The following is a 20,428-nucleotide window of genomic DNA, read 5'->3' as shown; positions in this document are numbered from 1 at the left end:
CACATGTGTATCTTAGTCCAATATATCCTTGCTTCTAGGCATGTCCACCACATGTGGTAATAGGATCCTGGGGTCTGATGACATTTCCAACACCTCTCCGATTTGTTGTGGAACATTCTGGTGATTCTCGATGGGGACAAATGCCACCTGTAAAACATTTTATACAAATTTTCCTTACATGCTGTAGACACTGTCATTTCATAGTTATGAGACCACAATTTTTGCCATTTTTCTAAATCAATCCCATAACCAAAATTTTTCCCCCATGCTACCATCGATTCTTTAACTTGTTCTTCTTCCAGTTTTAACTCTAACAAAAACCCATACAGCTTTTTAATAATATGATCGTCTGCTCCCATTAAAATCTTATTCAAATTAGTCAAAGCACTGTAAAACCCTTCTTGCTTACAATCTTCTTGATACCTAGAAAATATTTGCATATATGAAAACCAATCCATCTTAAATCCCTGTTCCTCTAGTTCCTGTTTTAAGTTGAGTTCACTCTTTTCATCCAATAGCTCACTATACCTAATAGTTTGTTCCTTTCTAAATATTACGGGATAAGAAAAAGCCTCTACTGTAGATATCCAAGCAGGTATTTTCAAGTAATAAAGTTTCTTAACCTTCTCCCAATTCAGCCATAAAGCTTCAGGTATTTGATGTCTTCTGAAATACCCTTGTATTTTTGTTTCTTTGTACCATAAGAAAGCATGCCAACCCATCAACAAATCATGTCCCTCCAAATTTAATAGTCTAGTATTCCTCAGAGTTATCCATTCTTTCACCCACATTAAACTTGCAGCTTGATAGTATCATTCAAAATTGGGCAGACCGAAGCCACCCCTTGATTTAGCATCTTGTAATAGCTTTAACTTTATTCTTGCCTTTTTCCTTTGCCATATATATCTCGTTATCATTTTATCTAAGTCAATAAAAAATTCTTTATCTAGCTTAATTGGAATTGTCTGAAATAAATACAAAATTCTAGGCAAGACGTTCATCTTAATGGTTGAAATCCTACCAATCAAAGACAATTGTAAATTGCCCCATTTTAACAAATCTTGCCCTATCTGTTGTTTAAGATTGTTATAATTGTTTTCTTTCAAAGCACTATATCTTGGTGTTAAATGTATCCCCAAATATTTCATTTTGTAATCTGCATTTTTGAAATCTCCATCAACTCTTCTTTCTGTTTTTTCAACATATTTTTAGTCATTACTTTCATTTTATCCTTATTAATTTTCAAACCAGCTACTTTTCCAAAATCTCCAATAATTTCTATTCTATTCTAAATTAAGTACATTAAATTAATTTAATTTACTTATTGTTGTTAACGGGAAGTGACGAGGGCATGAGTGACCGTATTTAACGAGTCCCGATCCAGAAAGGGACGCAACTGGCGAATTAGGCGAACCTGATAAAATGCCCTCCCGGCCACAGCTGTCAAGTGCTCTTCTAAAGACAGCTGTGAGTCCAGAATAATAAAAACCAAATCATCTGCAAAAGCTTGGAGCTTGTATTCTTCCTTCCGAATCTTCATGCCCTTTATCTCTTTTTCTCCTCTGACATGTCTATTTAAAACTTCTAATGTCAATATGAACAATAATGGGGGTAAAGGACATCCTTGTCTCGTGCCTTTTTCTATTTCAATCACATCTGTCAATTCTCCATTTATCATTACTTTTGCCATTTGTTTAGAGTAGATAGTTTCAATGGCCTGTACAAATTTCCTCCCAAAGCCCATTCTTTCCATTTGAAGGGTCATAAACTTCCAGTTAACGTTGTCAAAGGCTTTTTGCGCATCTAAAAAAACCAAAGCCATCTGCTTTTCAGGGTGTGCTTCATAATACTCTAAAGTGTCCAAGATTATTCTTATGTTGTCCCTAATTTGTCTTTTTGGAAGAATTCCATTTTGATCCGAATGTATGAAATTATTTAAGTATCTCTTAAGTCTCTCCGCCAATATTGAAGCAAAAATGTTGTAGTCCGAATTTAACAAAGATATAGGTCTATAGTTTTTGATTTGTTGTGGGTCTGAATCTTCTTTATGAATCAAAGTAATATATGCCTCTGTCCAAGATTTGGGTATTTCCTTCTTTATCATCACTTCATTCATCACCTCCCGTAATGGGATAGTCAAAGGTTCTTGTAATGTTTTATAATATTCAGCTGGTAGGCCATCAGGCCCTGGTGCTTTGCCATTTTTTTGTTTCTTAATTGCTTCTATTAACTCCATCATCGGTATGTTTCTTTCCAACATCTCCTCAATATCTTTACTAATCTGAGGTAAGTTTGCATCTTGTAAGTACTTGGACACCTCCTCCTCCTCTATTGTCTCTTTTTTATAAAGTTTTCTGTAAAATTCATGTATAATCTTTCCCATCTCTTTATGTCCAAATCTGCTTTCCCCTTGTTCATCAATAAGGTGTGTTATGTTCCTCGATTCTCTTTCCTTTTTCAATTTATATGCTAGCCATCTGCCTGGTTTATTCGCATTTTCAAAGTAATTTTGTTTAGCACTTCTTATCTTCTGAGCCATTCTTTCTTCACCAATAGATCCATTTTATGTTTTACTGTATTCATTTTAATTTTGACAATCTTCTTATATGGATCATTCTGAAGTTCCTTCTCAAGTCTCTTATAATCGTCAGTCAGTGTTTTCAGTGTTAATCTTTTTTTTTTACATTCTTTTTTCTTGTATAATCTATAATTAATCCTCTAGCAAATGCCTTCATTGTATCCCAGTGGATTTGTATAGATGTCTCATCTTTCTTGTTTTCCTTAAAGAAGAAAGCCAGTTCTTTATCCATCTTCTGCACAAACTCTTGCTCTTTTAATATTGTATTATTTAAAGTCCATCTAGCTCTTCTTTTTTGTCCTTTCCAAGTTATCATCATCGGGTTATGATCTGCCCATAAATTAGTTTCTATTTCCACATGTTCTATATTCAACAACAATTCCATTGTTGACCATATCATGTCTAACCTAGACCACGATAAATGTCTGTCTGAATAAAATGTATAGTTTCTTTCCTTTATTTCTTTCTCTCCATATATCTTTCATATTCATTTCCTCCATCATCTTGAAAAAGGACTTTGGCAATATTTTCCTGCTGTGCTTTGTTGCTTTATTCGTTTTGTAGTCCCAATTTTCCTCCACAATTCCATTAAAATCTCCCATCATACATATGTTGTCATCCATTTCGGTTACTTTATTGTGTAGTCTTCTATAAAAGTCACTTTGGTTTTCATTTGGAGCATAAATTGCTATTAAAAGAATTTTTCTGTTATTATTGAGTATTTCCACCATCAAAATTCTTCCGTCCAAATCTGAGTATTTACATTCTGCTAAAATTGTTTTTTTAATATATATTACAACTCCTCTTTTTTGTTTTGGGCTAGTGATGAAAAATTTTTCCCCAATTTTGGTTGTGTCAATAGGTATTCATGCTGTTTTTTAATATGTACTTCTTGTCGACATATTATATCAGCTTTTAATTTCTCTAATTTGTGAAATACTGTTTTTTTTTTGGTGGCCGAATTGAGTCCGTTTAATTTCCTCTCTTCCATCTTCATACTTTATATATAGGTTTTATTGCTCTAGTCGATCTTATCTCACGTTGTTCTCTTGGTTCAGTGTGTCCGCCAACTGCTCCTTCAGTCGATTCAAGGCATATCAATTCTTCCTCAGTAAGTTTTAATGGGACTGCCGATTGGGGTTCAACTTGGATTTCCGTGTCTTTTCCTTGAAAAAATTGCTCATAAAATGCTCTTGCTTTGTCAATTGTATTCAACCTATATCTTTGAAATTGCCATGTAACCACCAGCCCTTCTGGAGTCAACCACCTAAAGTTAATTTCTTTTTGAATCAAGATTTTGGTCAAGAATTGATATTCTCTTCTCAACTCTCTGATTTTCCTTGGTATCTGTCTCAAGACAACTTCTTTTTCTTTATATTTCAAGGTTTTATCCCTTTCTACTTGTAAGATTTGCGTTCTGATCGATTTTTTAGTAAATCTTATGTGTACCTCTCTTGGCAGTTTATTGCGTATAGCATACTTGGTGTAAACTCGATAAATCTCATCAACCCCCTCTAACACCTTCTCTTTGGGGATTTCTAGAGCTTCAGCCAGCAATCTAATCATCACATCTGCCAGGTCTTCTCCTTTCTCTTATGCACATTTTGAAATCTTATGTAAAATTCAGCTTTATCCATTTCCCAGCTGACTATCCCACCCAAGTTCAACCTCCCCCAGTCTATACTCAATTTCTTTCATTTTCTATTTTGTGGTTGAAACAGCTTCAGGAGAGAATCCCTCCTTCCGATTCAAGGGCACACCAGGATATCAATAAGATATTGGCAGCTGTTGAATTCTCGGCGGATGCCACTCTTAATGCCATCAGATTCGCTGCAAAATCCACTGGTTCTTCAGTCACATCTAGGAGGCTACTCTGGCTTAGGCACTGGCAAGCCGACGCCAGAAACAAATGGCGCTTGGCTTCATCTCCTTATTCAGGGGAGAAACTCTTTGGTTCTTCTCTTGACCCTATTCTTGTTGAGATCAGAGATCGATGAAAAGTTTTACCTTCCGTCTCCCAGAGGACCGACTTTCGTCAGCAGTTATTTTCGTTCCCAGTCCTTTCGTTCCTTAGACACCAGTTTCTACCAACAACGCCTGCAACGAACCTTCCCAGCCAGAGGTGCTCAGCACCAGGACAGCCACGTCAGCAAGGTTCTCAATTTTTTCCCAAGAAATCCTTCCGGGGCGGCAGGGGTCGCCCCTTCCGTAGGCCCAGATAGGATTCCCCAGGATTCCCATGTTGGAGGATGTCTCTCCTTTTTTTCCAGTCGATGGGACTCCACTATGTCTGATTCTTGGGTGCAGAACACGATTAGACCAGGTCTCTCTCTGGAGTTTCGCTCCACCACCACCCCGAAGGTTTTTGATCCTTGCCCCTTGTCTCATAATCAATCCAAACACTGTCACATGGCCGTGGTGATCAATCATTTATTAGAAATCAAGGCCATTCAGTTGGTGCCACGTTGCCAGCACAGACAGAGTTTCTACTCTCACCTATTTTTGGTTCCTAAATCCTTGGGGGGCTGGAGAGCCATTCTAGATCTTAAGGCTCTGAACCGGTATATTATTTACCGCCGGTTCAAAATGCACTCCCTTCAAACAATTTTAGACTACATTAGGGTGGGGGTCTTCCTTTCGTCAGTTGACCTGACAGAAGCCTATCTTCACATTCCCATCCTTCCTGCCCATCGTAAATTTCTCCGCTTTTATTATGCTGGACACCATTATCAGTACAGGGCATTACCCTTCGGGCTGTCCTCGGCCCCGCGGGTGTTCACTAAGCTCACAGCTGCCCTCGTTGCCCACATCCATGCCATTCCCATTCAAATTCTCTTTTATTTGGATGATATCCTCATCCTCTCCAAATTGGTCCTCATAAATTGGTCCAAGTGCCTCTTAACCCCCTCTACATTAAGCATTAAGCATTTGGGGGCTATAGTAGATACCATCAAATCTGAGGTTTCCCTTTCACTGGACCAGCAAACCAGCCTTCATGAGCTGGCCCTCCTCTGCTGCAGGGATCGTTCGGCATCTCTATTCACTCTTTCCCGCCTTTTGGGTAAAATGGCATCTACATTTGGCATTGTTCCATGGTCCCGTCTTCATAGCAGACAGTTGCAGTGGTTCATTCTTCCCTTCCAAAGGGCGCGCAGGAGCACATCTCTAACAAGAGTTCCTCTTCCCCCCATGGTCGTCGACTCACTACTTTGGTGGACTTCAACTGCAATCTCCAAGGGCAGTCGGTTTCGGGAAACCCGCCACTTAGTTCTCACTACAGATGCCAGTCTATCAGGGTGGGGAGCCCACCTGGGGCCCCATATGGCCCAGGGCCAATGGATACAGCAAGAGAGACCATTCAACATTAACTAGTTAGAGCTGCAGGCCATTCATCTGGCCCTTCAACAGTTCCACCACCTGATCAGAGGTTAGCATGTCTTAGTGCTGACAGACAACATGTCCGCCAAGGCTCATGTGAACAGGCTGTGTGGCACTCGCTCAAAGGCCCTCATGCAGAAAGCTCTTCGTCTGGGTCTTTGGGCAGAATGGCATCTAGCCTCCTTGAAAGCATCCCACATTTCAGGGAAGTCGAACATTCAAGCCGACTCTCTCAGCTGGCATCTGGTGGACCAGGCAGAATGGAGTCTTCATCCTCTTCTATTCAAGGAGCTGACTTCCCGGTTCAGCCTTCCAGCTATGGACCTCTTTGCCTCTCAGACCAATCACCAGGTACCATGCTTTTTTTCCAGATTTCCAACTCCCAGAGCAGAGGCGGTGGATGCTCTACTTGCCCCTTGGCCTCAAGGCCTCCTTTTGTACACCTTCCCTCCCCTTCCACTCATTGCCAGAGTAATCAGGAAGCTTCTGGAGGAGAGAGCGGAGTTGATCCTGCTGGCTCCGCATTGGCCTCAACGGCCTTGTTTTGCGGATTTGGTCACCCTATCAGTAGCACGCCCCTGGCGCATTCCTAGCGACAGGATTTCCCTACTTCAAGGGACTCTAGTTCATCCAGAACCCCAGTGGTTACAGTTAACCGTCTGGAGACTGAGCGGCATCTCCTAGCGAAGGCCAATATATAGAGTCATCCGCACCATACAAGCCGCTCGGCGCACCTCGACTAACCATATTTACGAGGCCACATGGCACACCTTCTCTAACTGGTGCAAGAAGAGGAACCTGGCTCCCACATTGGCTTCTACTGCTCATATTATTGATTTTTTGCAGAGGGGTTTCGATTCTGGTATTTCTGCCTCCACGCTATGATGGCAGATTGCAGCCATTTCCTCCATTTTGGCATGCGATTCGTTGACATCTGTCGCCAGAGATCCGTTTGTACATAAGTTCCTCAAGGGGGCCTCCAATCTCCGTCCTCCGGTCATACACTGATTTCTCACGTGGGACCTCAACAAGGTGTTATCCGCCTTGACCAAGGCTTCCTTTGAACCTTTACGTGACGTGGCTCTCAGGTTTCTTTCCTTCAAAGTGGCATTTCTTGTTGCAATCACCTCTGCCCACCGCATTTTAGAACTGGCCGCCCTTTCGATTCACCAAGATCTGTGCGTTTTTCACTTGGACAGGTCATGCTCCACCTAGACCCCACCTTCGTTCCTAAAGTTAATTCCATTTTTCATTGAACCCAAGAACTGGTCTTGCCCAATTTTTGCCCATCTCCAGTACATCACTTAGAGAGGATATGGCGTACCTTGGATGTTCAAAGGGCTTTAAAAATTTACATTTCACGCACCTCCTCCTTCCGCAGAACAGGAAGCTTTATTCGTTTACTTCCAGCCTAGCTCCATGGGCTCCAAAGTCACGGCTCTGGCCTTGGGCTGCTGGATCAGAGCTTCGACCTCTACAGCCCACGAGTCCCAGTCCTTACTGGTTCGGCAGCGTATCACAGTTCACTCCACCCAGAGTGCGGCCATGTCAGCATCATGGGCAACTCAGGCCTCATTGGAGGAGATCTGCAAAGCTGCAACATGGTCTACCCCAACACCATTCATTCGGCCTTATCGTTTGGATTCCTTCGTGTCGGCAGATGCTGCTTTCGGCAGATGAGTGCTTCAGGGAATCCACTCCTCATAGGATCGGCATCACCAGTGTATTTCCCTCCCGAACAGGACAACAAGCTTTGGTATGTCCCATGTCTGACTGCCATTTCCACTAAGGAGGAGAATGGGCGTTGGTCTTACCTGTCACTCTCTTTCTCTCATGGGGGGGGGAATGGCAGTCAGCCCCTCCCTGAATGGGGGCCGATATGAACATTGTCAGGGTGGGTGGGTTCCACTAACTCTTTCTTTTTCCAGATGGAGACACATCCGTCTGCATTATGGTCCTTGCCGACAAACTGAAGATCAGCAAGAGGGGCGGGGCCTAATAGTTTGCAGACTCGGTCCTGATTGGCTAATAGACAGAGTTATCCCATGTCTGACTGCCGTTCCCCCCCATGAAAGAAAGGGCATGACAGGTAAGACCAATGCCCATTTGGAGGAGGAAAATAAGAAAAAAAATTCTGCCTCTCCCTACCAGCATCCATCAGTATTAATCTGGCTAGCATCCTTGCTGCAAACAGCAAACACCCTGGTTAGGTTCAGCACGTTATCACAGCCTGATTTAGCATGAACAGCTGTTTGCCAGTGGGATCAGCCTCCCAGAATACCACCAATCAGCTCTTCCAGGCTGCAGGGATCGGCAGAGCTGATCGCCGCCTCCGCGCATCACAGTTTTGGCCTCAGCGCATTGTGTTTTTGGCCTTTGCATGCTCCATTTTATACCCATTCCAGGCTACGGGGATTGCCACAGCACATTGCTGCCAATCACCGCCTCCGCACATTGCATTTTTGGCCTCCACTCATCACGTTTTTGGCCTCCACACACCCCGTTTTTGGCCTCCGTGCATAGCATTTTCAGCCAGTTCCAGGCGCCGTGGATCGCCGCTGTCGATCCCTGCCACATGGAACTGGCCGAAAACACGATGTGTGGAGGCCGAAAATGTGACACGCAGAGGCGGCAATTGGCGGCGATGAGCTGTAGTGATCTCTGCAGCCTGGAACAGGTGTAAAATAGGGTGTGCAAAAGCTGAAAATGCAACGCGTGGAGGCTGAAAATGGCTGAAGGGTGGGGCCACCGGGTGGGCGGGGCTTCAGCAACATTTGGTGTATAAGACACACCACAATTTTCACCCACTTTGGGGGGGGAGTGCATCTTATAGTCCGAAAAGTATAGTAGTTATCTTCCACAGTAACTTTGTTTTTCAGATCCTCCCACTGCATTCAACATGTGATCTTGTTAAACCAAAGATAGTTCCAGAATTCCCAGCATTCCCAGTCATCAATCTTGCTCTCTGACTTCAGACTTCTAATATTTTCCTTTTTCCCATAGACATACTGGCATGACATAGTCATGTAGTATCAGCATTTCTCTTTGGTCACCACAAAACAGTTTATTTACCAAATGCTTCTTAGTATAATTTTATCATTCTATATGCATGCAGTCAGTTCAGTTTTAATTTAATATTTAATTAAATTTATTCAATTTAGCTACCATCTGAGTCGAAACTGCTCACAATATAACAACAATAAAATAAAGATAAAAAATAAAAAAGGAAGAAAAATAAGCGGAAGAAAAAAAAAGAACAAGAATATAAATGTAAGTCCAGCCAATAACACAAAAATACTGTACATCCCAGAAGGAGCTACATATTTTCTACCTCTAGCCCAGTGTACCACTGGAAAAAGATAGTAGCAAATCCTTTTTCTATGTTCAATTTTGGATCACAAATCCCATCACTGCCAAAACTGGGTCCCATCAATATCACATGACAAGGCCTGATTCTTAGTTTATCTAGGAAATGTCAAACAATCTTATAATCTCACAAGTTAACAAGCAAGCATCAAGTGTTACAGAGAGGGGGGAAATCCCCAGTGCTTTCTCAGCCTTAAATGGACAATTATTGCTATGCCTCAATCCTACATTTTCCAATTCACATACAAAAAGTCTGTATAGTTTTGATCTTTTCTGTTGTATATTTCTCAGAACCTTACTCCTGGATACTAGGGAGATCAAGAACTGAACACAGATATTTTGCAGTCAGTAGTTTGCTCTATCACTCTTATTACGCTCTGACTTGTTTTAATAATGTTGCTATTTTTTGAGCTTAAAAGTAAATGTTTTAATTTTTTAGAGAATTAAAACTCAAGATGTTTTCCAAATTAAAATCAGCAGGGCCTATAATTAGGATAACAGGACTTAGTTTTTTTTCGTAAGTTTTAAACATACTAAAAAATGAGAAATCCCTTAGGAATGTTTCCTTGACCTCAGGTCTTTAAATACAGACTGTTATGAAAATTCCCGGAATAGAATGGTTCAGAGACTGTTCATTACTAATTCTATGTTTATCCTTTTTGTACACAAAGATTATCTTAACCTTTGTTCCTTATTCTGTGTGATATAGTGATATGAAACATTATAATTCCTTTAACATAGTATATAGTTAGTAGATTTACTGAAACTTTTTTCTCTTGCTCAAAATAATAGTTTTTTTTTTACCAATTTTCTTTAGTCAATATACTGTATTATCCAAATTATATCTTATAGATGCCTTAATTGTTAAAGGAGTGAGTCTGCAATGCACAAATGCAATTATTTCAGTAACTGTTAAAATATTAGATGAAAACTCCAGAATAAATTGTGAATTATGATCTCTCAATTGTCAAGAACCCATTTTTACAGGAAGGGGTTTTTTTGTCTTCTCCTGGAATTTACAAAACTTTAGATGGCACTTGTTGGATAGCTTTTTTTAAAAAATAAATTCTGCAGTCCATGTTATCATATTATGAGCTACCTTGAAATCCAACATTTTGAGGAAACTTGGCTTTAGAAACGTGTCTTGTGAAGGGCAGATGTATAAAATTATTTGGCGTAATCCGTTTGGTACAGCAATGTATTTTGTTGGATCAAGACAAGTCAAATAGCCTTTCCTTATAAATTTGACCTCTGATTATGATTCCTGGCAGTTGGAAGAAAACCCAATTGAAAAGGGTTTTTTAAAATGTAGCATCTATCTATTTCCAGTATAAATACATTCTTTTGAAAGGATTAGGTATATTAGAAATTAGGCTACCCATTCCTCAATTTTTTTTTATTTTTAAAACTTATGAGCAAGCTACTGAAGGAAAATGTTGATAAAATACTGAAAAGCACTGAACTCTTTTTTGCCATTTTTATCTTATAAAAAAATAAAAGCAAAGGAATGGGAAAAACTGTGCCTTCATTTCCTTTACTTCTCCAAGGGGTCCAAAAACATTATCTCAAGCCATTTTTGTTCTAATGAACTTTTAACATGTCCAAAAATCCAAAACTTTATTCAAGCATGTAACATCAATTCTACAGTATTTGTAACTTGACTCTTTTTATATATCAGTAGAACTCATATTGAAGTTCTGATTTAGTAGCAAAAATATGTACAAATTCAGAAAACCTAAAAGAGGGCCAATATTTTTCACAGAACTTTCCCTTGTTTGTTTTTGCAATTCATTTTATATCTAGAGATTCAGCTTTGCTAATTTAAAAACATTTTTTTCATAGATACCCTGCTGTTTCAGGAATTTCACAAAATTTTCAAAAGCCTGGATTCCAGATTATGGGCAAGAAGTTTTACAGCAAATTCTTTGTTTTTCTAGGAATTGTTTGAGAGAAACACAGGTACTTCTATGGAATTGCTAGGAATTTTCCTGCTAGATGGTTTATCAGTTCACTCTGGATGTTAGTAGCCTATCACAATCATAAACCTCATTTACTGGACAATTCTTGGAAGAAAGCCTCTGCTGGAGAGATGTCTATGGAGATTCTCAATAATTCAGGTCATGGTTGCCCCAAAGATGCTTTTCCAAAAGGCAACTAGACTTTCTTGGTTTTTTCTTTAAAAATGTTTCATTTCTCATCCAGAAACTTCTTGGATGAGAAGTGAAACATTTTCAAAGAAAAAACCAAGAAAGTCCAGTTGCCTTTTGGAAAAACACCTTTGGGACTTTGCTGGAGAGGTTTAAATTAATTTACCCAGTTTAACAATGTCACTTTGGGATATTTTGTTGTTAGTTGAGAAGTAGTGTCTGACCCATCGCAACCCCATAGGCAATGTTCCCCCAGGCCTTCCTGTCCTCTACCATCCTCTGGAGTCCATTTAAACTCACGCCGACTGTTTCAGTGACTCCATCTAGCCACCTCATTCTCTTGGGATATTTACTGTCTCTCAAATCAATGTACCAAAAGATTATTGGAATGATAGGAAATGTTGGAGATGGGAGTGCTATGCATGACATCTTGAATTCTTGGAGAAGATGCATTTTAAAACTAATAAAATGAGTAATTTTGGAAGCTTGGTCAGATGCTGTAGTTTCTCTGCCTGTTCTGAGTGAAAATGTGAATAAGTGTGAAAATACTGTTGGTATTTATTTGAAGGTACAAGAAGAGATTTAGTAGTCCATAATTTGGTAATCCTAGAGAATTAATTATATCGCCCTTTGATATCTCTCTGAACCTGCTGGATTAGGCTTGCAAAACATTCAGATTGTATTAGAGCAAAATAAATGGACTTGATTTATACAGGTCACGAAATCCAGCTTTTGTTTGATAACCTTAGAATTCTAAATTTGCTTTCCTTAGCACATGCTTGCATTATTGGCTATAACCTTAATGGAAATTCTGTCAAACACATTGCTGCTTAGATGGTTTAATCTGATTTAATGTGTTTTTGTTTTTATTTACAGGGGTGTACTGTAGCTTTGAAATCTGCTTCCAGGTAAATGGCTAGTAGCAATATCAATCCAAAGACGCCGTGTAAAAAAAAGTACTGTATCTTGTTTTGCTTTTAATTTTATCCAGCAGCTTTGAAATCAGTCCACTTATCATATCCGTGACATTTTCTTCCTCCCCATCCCCTTCAAAGCGTTGTCTGCTGCTGTTGTTGTACTTGGAAATTTGAGCCCTCCGCCAGCGGGACGCGCGCTGAGAGAAAATGGGCGGGAACGCAGCGTTGCTTCTGTTCATTTCGCAACCTGGAAACGCTCAAGGGCCAGCCGCAAGTCCAGCGCGCCGATCCAAGAATGGCAACTGCGTCTTCCGAAATACGCTGAAGCGCAGCTATTTTGTAAGCCTTGGATTTGGGTGAGGAAAGCGGCAAAAGAAAGCGAGGAGGAGCCGAAGCCGGGGTTGTGCTCATGTGACCGCTAGCGACACAGGGCTGGGGCTGCTGAGTAGTAGCTGGAACTGCTGCTGCTTTTGCCCGTTTTTGGAACTAGGTAACAAGCGAGAGAGACCGGAGGATTCGCTCCTCTCAAGGGTGCGAAGCCGCCTCGCTCCAAACAGATGATGGCGATACGAGAGCTGAAAGTCTGTCTGCTTGGAGTGAGTAGCAACCGAAAGAAAGAGAAATACGAGTGGGGGGAGGGGGATCTGGGAAGGAGACGCTGAATTCTGGGTAGCAAGTGAAGATTTTAAGCAAACACCGTCCCGCACAAACGACCGACAGAGCGCAAGCCGAGCGGAGGAAGGACGGGCGCTGCAAAGCAGCTTGTCAAGCCTGCGATTTATAGAACAGCTTTCTTTGTCTTCCTTTTGGCACATTCTAGTTCGGATACGGACTGGCTTTACGCTCACTTTACTTTTTCGATTTGCTTGCTGGGAATTTTGGCAGCTCAGGCAGTTAGACTAAATAAGGATTAAGCAGGCATACTTTCCTCCTCCTCCTTGTCCGAGATTTGTTCCAGTTACATTCTACTTTGTCTGTTCTCCTTTTACCTGATGGAAAACGTTTACAACTATTCTCCTGGGAGACATGTTTTGATTCCGGTAGAGATGATGGAACCCCGTTGAATCCTTAACGATGCGGTGGGCAGGCAATGTTGAATGCTGCTTTATAGCAAATTAAATAAAAACTTGCAGAAGCTGAAATTCATGTGGCAAGCTGATCATATGGAATAATTTTTTCTTTTAACTCTTTAAACCAATTATTAAGAGTAGGATAACTACACTCACACACCTGCATTATGATCAGATTCACAGATAGATGTAATTTTTGTACGAATGGTTAGCATGTTATCTTGTTGGGAAATGTCCCTTGAAAAGTATTATTTTTAACTATTAAAATATAGAAATCTCGTTCTCCTTTCCTTCACTCTCTTCTACAAGTTAAGTATGTTGTGTTTTGTCCTAAATACTGTGTTTTTCTGGTTTGCATTTAGCAGATAACATTTTGAGTTCAGAAGAGATTGCTACACACTTTAACTGATTTTGGCTGTAAGTGGACAGAAGTTGCATCAGTGCAAAAAGCAGTTCACCATGAGATGCAATTCAGCAAAAACTGTTTCATTCTGTGGCTAACCATATCCTCTTTTTAGAATAAATCTCTGCAGTGTTATGGTGAATTCCTCCCAGCTGGTAATTTGCAAACTCACATAGACCAGTATCAGGGAATTCTTCCTTTCTTTTCCTCCTCTATTTTGTACAGTCATGGTGATTTAATAGTTTAGTTTACACTGCCTAGATTTAGCTCCCATTATTAAGAAAAAACAGCTATTTATTATGAATAAACTGCACTTCATATTTACAGCAAAAAAGGTGCCCTTAAGTTTGCAAAAATGTTATACTGTTTGCAACTCCTTAAACCATTTTCTTAAGATTGCATTCAGTTTTAAAATGTTGCAGCAACTGCTGTATAAATGCTTCTCTAGAGTACCCTTATCATACAGCCAGATGTTCTGTTCAGACTGAAGTTAACTTCTGCTTTGTGGATTCTCCTATTTCTTCTCCCTTCCCACATAATCCAGGAAAATAAATACCAGTTGTTTTCTCTTTGATGGTCTTGTTTTTTTCAAATACAAATAAATATATTACATTTCATACTTCCACTATTGAATCTGTAAAACAAACAAGGTCAAGTGGCCCAGCCTTTCATGACAGGCACCCCAGCAGATCACTATAAAATTACTGTTGAAGACAGAGTGGGGACTAGATGAGATGGGTAGCCTGCTAAAGCACTCACTAGCCTATTGATGTGGAGGCATTTATATTTATATACTGTATTGAGGCATCTGCTACATGTACGTATCAGGATTACCACTCATTTTTTGTAGGCATAGATTCATATACTTGGAATTGGAATTTTGACTAGGGAGTCCTATTCCCATTTCTGGGTAGGAATCAAAATGAAAACATGCCTTTCTTGTCTCTTTATTTGTCTACATTCAGGGAAGAAGAACCTTGCTAGTTCTCTGAATAATTGGAGTCACTATTGCTCTGCATTTAATGTCAAGAATGCACTATCTGCAATGATAGAAAATAGATATTGGCTACTGTCTATGCAAAATTCCTTTAGATGAATAAGTATTACTGTATGCCAGGCTGTGAGAAGCAGATAAAGAAATCACTTTGGTATGAGACAGGCAGACAAGATATGGGGGCTTTAAAAGGAAGTGTTTTAATTGACCTGCTACTTGGGACTTTTATTGTTTCCAAGTTTATATTTTTTTATACCTGCTTGGGTCTTGCTTCTTGGGTTTGTTACCTATCTGTGACTTAACATCTCACGGCTATATAAGCCCAAGACTTTCAATCTCTCTTCATGGAACTAGTTTTCAGTCCTTGATGCTAGTTTTTAGTCCTTCATGCTTAATTTATAATCAATTTCTAAGATGTCTTTCAAAGTAATTTTCCTGATCTATACCCAACATTTTGATTCCTGTAACATTTGTTTCTGTTAAATTTCATTGTTATGTTCTGCCTATTTTCTATCAACAATGTTTTCATTTTATTTGTTAATTACATTATTTACTATCTTACATACTTTGTGTCAAGTGCAAATTTAATAAACACATCCCCCACCTCTTCATTCAAGTAATTTATTTAAAAGTTAAAGAAACGAGAGTTTAGGATTTGACTTTTTAGCACTCCAATCAATGCCTTCTTCCAATCTGATAAGAAACTATTGATGAGTATTTTTTCAGTTCAGTTTTTAAGCCAAGTATGTAGCATTAAATTTTTAATGGATTGAACTCAATAATTGCTTATCTCAGTATCTTTCTATACTTTGTCAGATTTTTTTTCTGGAATCAAGGTATATTATAAGTAAAGAATTTCCACAATCTGTTAAGGAAGTTGCTTGATCAAAGAACATGAGACAAGGTTTGCCTTCAAAAATTGTTCTACAATAGATAAATCAGTGTTGAGTTCTTGTAATCACTTTATTGTCCTCAAGATGCTTATAGGTAATATGCTTTATAATCTGGAAACTTCCTAGGTATTGATGTTAATCTGACTGTTTATAGCTTTTCTCCTTTTACTAGATTTTGGGTATAATGGCATTTCTACACAACTGATACAACAGAATGTGTGACAATAGTTGTAGAGAAAAGTAGCAGCACTTTTCCCTCTTTAATCAACAAACATTCAAATATGCATTTGCTTGGGATGGTGATCTGCCTCATTTCTCCAGACTAATGGAAAATCTGTACCCAGCTTCATTAACTTGTGATGAATTTTCATTCCACATAACTTTTTTTGTATTGGTTATTTAAACCAGATACCTAACAGTATTTAGAGGAAAAGAGTTCCCCATAATTCCCCATAAATTCTATTTAAATACTAAGGTGTGTGTATGTGTAAAATATTATCTTAAAAAAAAATACTAATGAAGTCAGGGTGGATAAAAATCGATTTTTTAAAAAAATTGGATTTTTTTATTTAAATCGGATTTTTTTTATTTTTCTCAATTTTATTTTAATAAAATGCTTTTGGAGTAAAAATCTATCTAAAGATAGTTTATTATTTAAGATATATTAATAATTTAGTTTATTCAGCATGAAATAGAGCTTAGTTACGTAGCATGAAGCTGTATATTCTGCAATATTGGGACTGTCGGTGAGTCAACAGCAGGTCAGAGAAGGAGTTGCTGCGGGACAGATGACAGTTGCTCTTTAAAAATTATGATTTAAATCAACTTGATTTAAATCAAATCCACCCTGAATGGAGTGCTGAACATTATTTTCTGAATGTAAATCCAAATTTTTTTCCTGTAAAAATGGTGTTTCATAAAAAAAAAACAAGGATAGTTTGTTCTGTACTTTTATTTAGGAACATAGCCTGCTTTGATCTTTCTTAAACGAAATGAAATTCATTAAATTAATATCTTCCTAAATTTTACTGAACATATTACATATTAATCTGCATAGGATTATGACTTTAGTATTTTGAAAGGCTAATATCTTAGAAAAAACTTTACACCGTAATAGTAAAGTTAGATGTACAAGTATTTTTTAACACTGAGAAAAGACAGGATACTTAAGCTTATACAATTCTTCAGAAAACAAACTTTTGCTTGGAGTAGTAATTACTGGGTACACATTTTTTAAAATTTAAATAAAATTTAGTCTAGGAAAGCACACTTTAATCATGGTATACTGATGTTACATTTCATGAAGGTAGTCACTTTTAATAGAAGTGTTAACATCTTTCTAAACCAGACCAAGTTTTTAGGAACAGCTGTTAGAACTGAGTTGTTGAGGGCTCCTAGTAATAAAGCAATAAAGTATATAATTTTATAGCTAATGCTATATAAATAAATGTTTTTACTGGCCAAACTATTTTTACTGCAACTGTGATTATTTATTTATGAGAATTTATATGGCCACTCATTCACTTTCAGTGACTGGGTGGCTTACAAAAAATTTAAAAAAACAATATATAAATAGTAAAAACATTCACTCTCCCCCCACCTCTTTTGGTCATAAGTTGACCATTTTTGACAGGATCATAAAGCACAACACAATCACTAAACAAATCCCATGGTGGTTAAATGAATCCAGCATAACCAATGGATGCAACTGATCATAAATGTAAGCCAGTTGCCTAGTGCCCAAAATGCAATCAGATGATCCACAGGGGTATGCAGCACTCATGACTTCAAGAATAGGTCATAAGTAGTTTTTTTAAGTCTGACAAAACTTTGAAGGGTTAACCGAGGACTTCCTATACATCCAAGAAATCAGAAGGACATCAATGGAAATCCATCCATCAGTTGCTTATTGTTTGAACAACAATAGGAGTACCTTAGTAAAAAAAAGTTTACTGGCTTGTTTTTGATGTTCATGGTTCCAAAGAAAAACATGGAAAACTCTTGAACGTCAAACCATTTAATAAGTTGATCAGACATCAGAAGTTCAAGTGGAAATAGACTGATTTGCAGAATATTTATTGAAGAGTTTTTGCTCAGATAATGGCAGAGATGACTAGAACATTTTGTGCAGAAAATTTTCAGTTTGGCAGTTTTATGATATTTTACTGCTTTATTGCCTATTGCTCAAGATTGTTTCAAATATTATAATAAAAATATTTTTCTCTACACAGAGCTTTTGTTTCTTTGAATGTACTGTTCAAACTGCATAAAATAGTTTAAATATACTTTTCCTTGCATCAAATAATATAATCGAAATACTTTTGTAAATTCTGTAGATTTTGTAGATGAATATACTAATTGAAATCATTAGGAAATTAATGCATAGGATGCAATAAGAAAATATTTCAATTTAAAATATCCTGAAAATCTATCCTATAAAGCAGAGGTGGGGAACTATGACCCTTTTATGACTTGTGGACTTCAACTCCCAAAATTGGAATTCTGGGAGTTGAAGTTTACAAGTCATAAAGGGGCCATAGTTCCCCACCTCTGCAAAACTGTAATTTTAAACCATTTGTCCTCTTCCCTTTATCCCGAAGATAACCTTCAGTAAGGATTTTCTACATTTTTAGAGAAAGATCATGAATAGCACTCATTTAAGTTTTATTTCCAATAGCTATTCTAGAATTGTCCTTGAATGCAACAAAAATATAGTTAGTTTGCAAGTTGCAGTTATTGACAACTGTGTTCAGACATTTTCTGTAAGGAGCACTTGGAACTTGGAAATGTGGTTAAAGGCATAGAAAAAAATGCAGAATTGCTATATCCAATCATATGCTTTTTTGGAATGGCAATAAGAAGAAATGTAATTCCTCATTTATTTATTGGTTCTTCTTTACCATTTTACATACATAACATGTTTCCTTAGCACTTTACATACATATGTCCACGCATGTCACATATTTGAGCAGCTGAAGGAATCAAGACTGCTTTCTTCCTGGGTTCTGCTTGATGGCATTGTTTAACTGAGGGGACCCAACACAAGCAGAACAGGCAGACACTGTAGGAGAAAGGCAGTTCTCTTGTTTAAAGCTTTCTCTCGTAGCAAGATAAGTGACTACTTGGGTGCAGAGAGGTTCCATATTGACAATTATGCACAGAATATGTAAGTGGTATTTACTACATTTCAGTTTGAATTACACATAAAATATTCGTAATATGTTTAACTGGAAATAAATATTTTATAAATATAAAATAATATAATATAAACAATAAATATAAAATAAATATTTTATATCCTTGATACCTATGTATAAGTAATTTCTTTTAGGATAAATATATTAGCCCAGGGGTGAAATCCAGCAGGTTCTGACAGGTTCTGGAGAACCGGTAGTGGAAATTTTGAGCAGTTCAGAGAACTGGCAAATATCACCTCTGGCTGGCCCGAGAGTGGGGTGGGAATGGAGATTTTGCAATATCCTTCCCCTGCCATTCCCACCAAGCCACGCTCACAGAACCGGTAGTAAAAAAATTTGGATTTCACCATTGTATTAGCCATTTTACTTGTTACCAAATTCTGAAGCAAGACTAATTTTATCTAATGAAACAAATTGTTGATTACAGAAAGAGAAAAGGTGAACTTGCAAAACTTTAATGAACATTTTTGAATTTTGATTTTGTTACATCATTTTGTCCCATCTAAATAAAATGTTGTCTACCCTATGTTTGAAAAGTGAATAATAGCAACAAGAAAGGAACATGCAAAAACATAGATTGATCCATATGCCACAGAGTGAGTATTTTACTTTAGAAATGAGCATAAAGCCATGGTTCAAGGTAACATCATTGGCTTTAATTTTAAGGAATTGAATAGATTATTAGCGAAGGAATAAAATAGACTTTTGCCTATTCCACACAGACCTTTTGAATTTTATCCAGCCTATCTGCCAAACTTTTTAAAGATTTGCCTAGAGTCAGACAAGTACATCTACAGTACTTCCAATTAACGAAATACATGAATGGACTATGCAGGATGCATTGGTATGGATCCCAAAGATCTTAAAATAAATTATGTACAGATCATTTCAACAGCTTATAAGATAGCAATAGAATATAGTGAATTTAGTAATATTTTGCCAGAATTATTGTTTAGAACCTGTTAAATTAGTTGTCTGTGTGTACATGTGTACTTTTGAAACAATCTTGATTCCTGGCAACAGCCTGGACTAGCCCCTGCAGTTTTCTTGGAAATATTTTTGTAAGTGGTTTGCCATTACTTTCTTCCTAGAGCTGAGAGAGATTGACTGGCTCAAGGTAACCAATTGGTTTTTCTGCCTAAGGCAAGACTAGAACTTATGTTTTTTTAGTTTCTAATGTGCCTTAAACACTACATCAAATTGGCTCTCTTAAATATATTTAAATATACAACTACTTAAGCCTTGAAATATACAGTAATCATCTCTGCAAAAGTCAGTATTCTAACACAGGTTTGAAGCTAGTTTGCAGAGAAGGTAGGTATTCAGAATTAATGGGAAGAACAATAATGCTAATAGGGGAATATTGTGATAGAACAGAATCTGTTGGCTTCCTATATTCAGGCAAGGACTTTCAGATGAAGTGTTTCTTTTTTGTTAGTTTGTTTCTTATACCTTCTCTGATCTCTGTCAAATGCTAGTCTGGTG

The 20,428-nt window shown here is 38.0% G+C and overlaps 1 protein-coding gene across 1 annotated transcript in view; it reads left to right on the top strand.

The window, feature by feature from the left end:
* Window positions 1–12,570: 12,570 nt before the first annotated feature.
* The window catches only part of RAB31 (RAB31, member RAS oncogene family), a 28,154-nt gene continuing 20,296 nt past the window's right edge, over window positions 12,571–20,428 (top strand). Inside the window, exon 1 of the mRNA XM_034429458.3 lies at window positions 12,571–12,982. Coding sequence (XP_034285349.1) covers window positions 12,944–12,982 — 39 coding nt within the window. The 5' untranslated portion in view covers window positions 12,571–12,943. The remainder of the gene's footprint in view (window positions 12,983–20,428) is intronic.

Source organism: Pantherophis guttatus, chromosome 3 (genome assembly GCF_059756535.1).
Source record: "Pantherophis guttatus breed Tessera chromosome 3, ASM5975653v1, whole genome shotgun sequence".
NCBI classification, from domain to species: domain Eukaryota; kingdom Metazoa; phylum Chordata; class Lepidosauria; order Squamata; family Colubridae; genus Pantherophis; species Pantherophis guttatus.
This window is presented reverse-complemented; position numbering and strand designations above follow the sequence as displayed.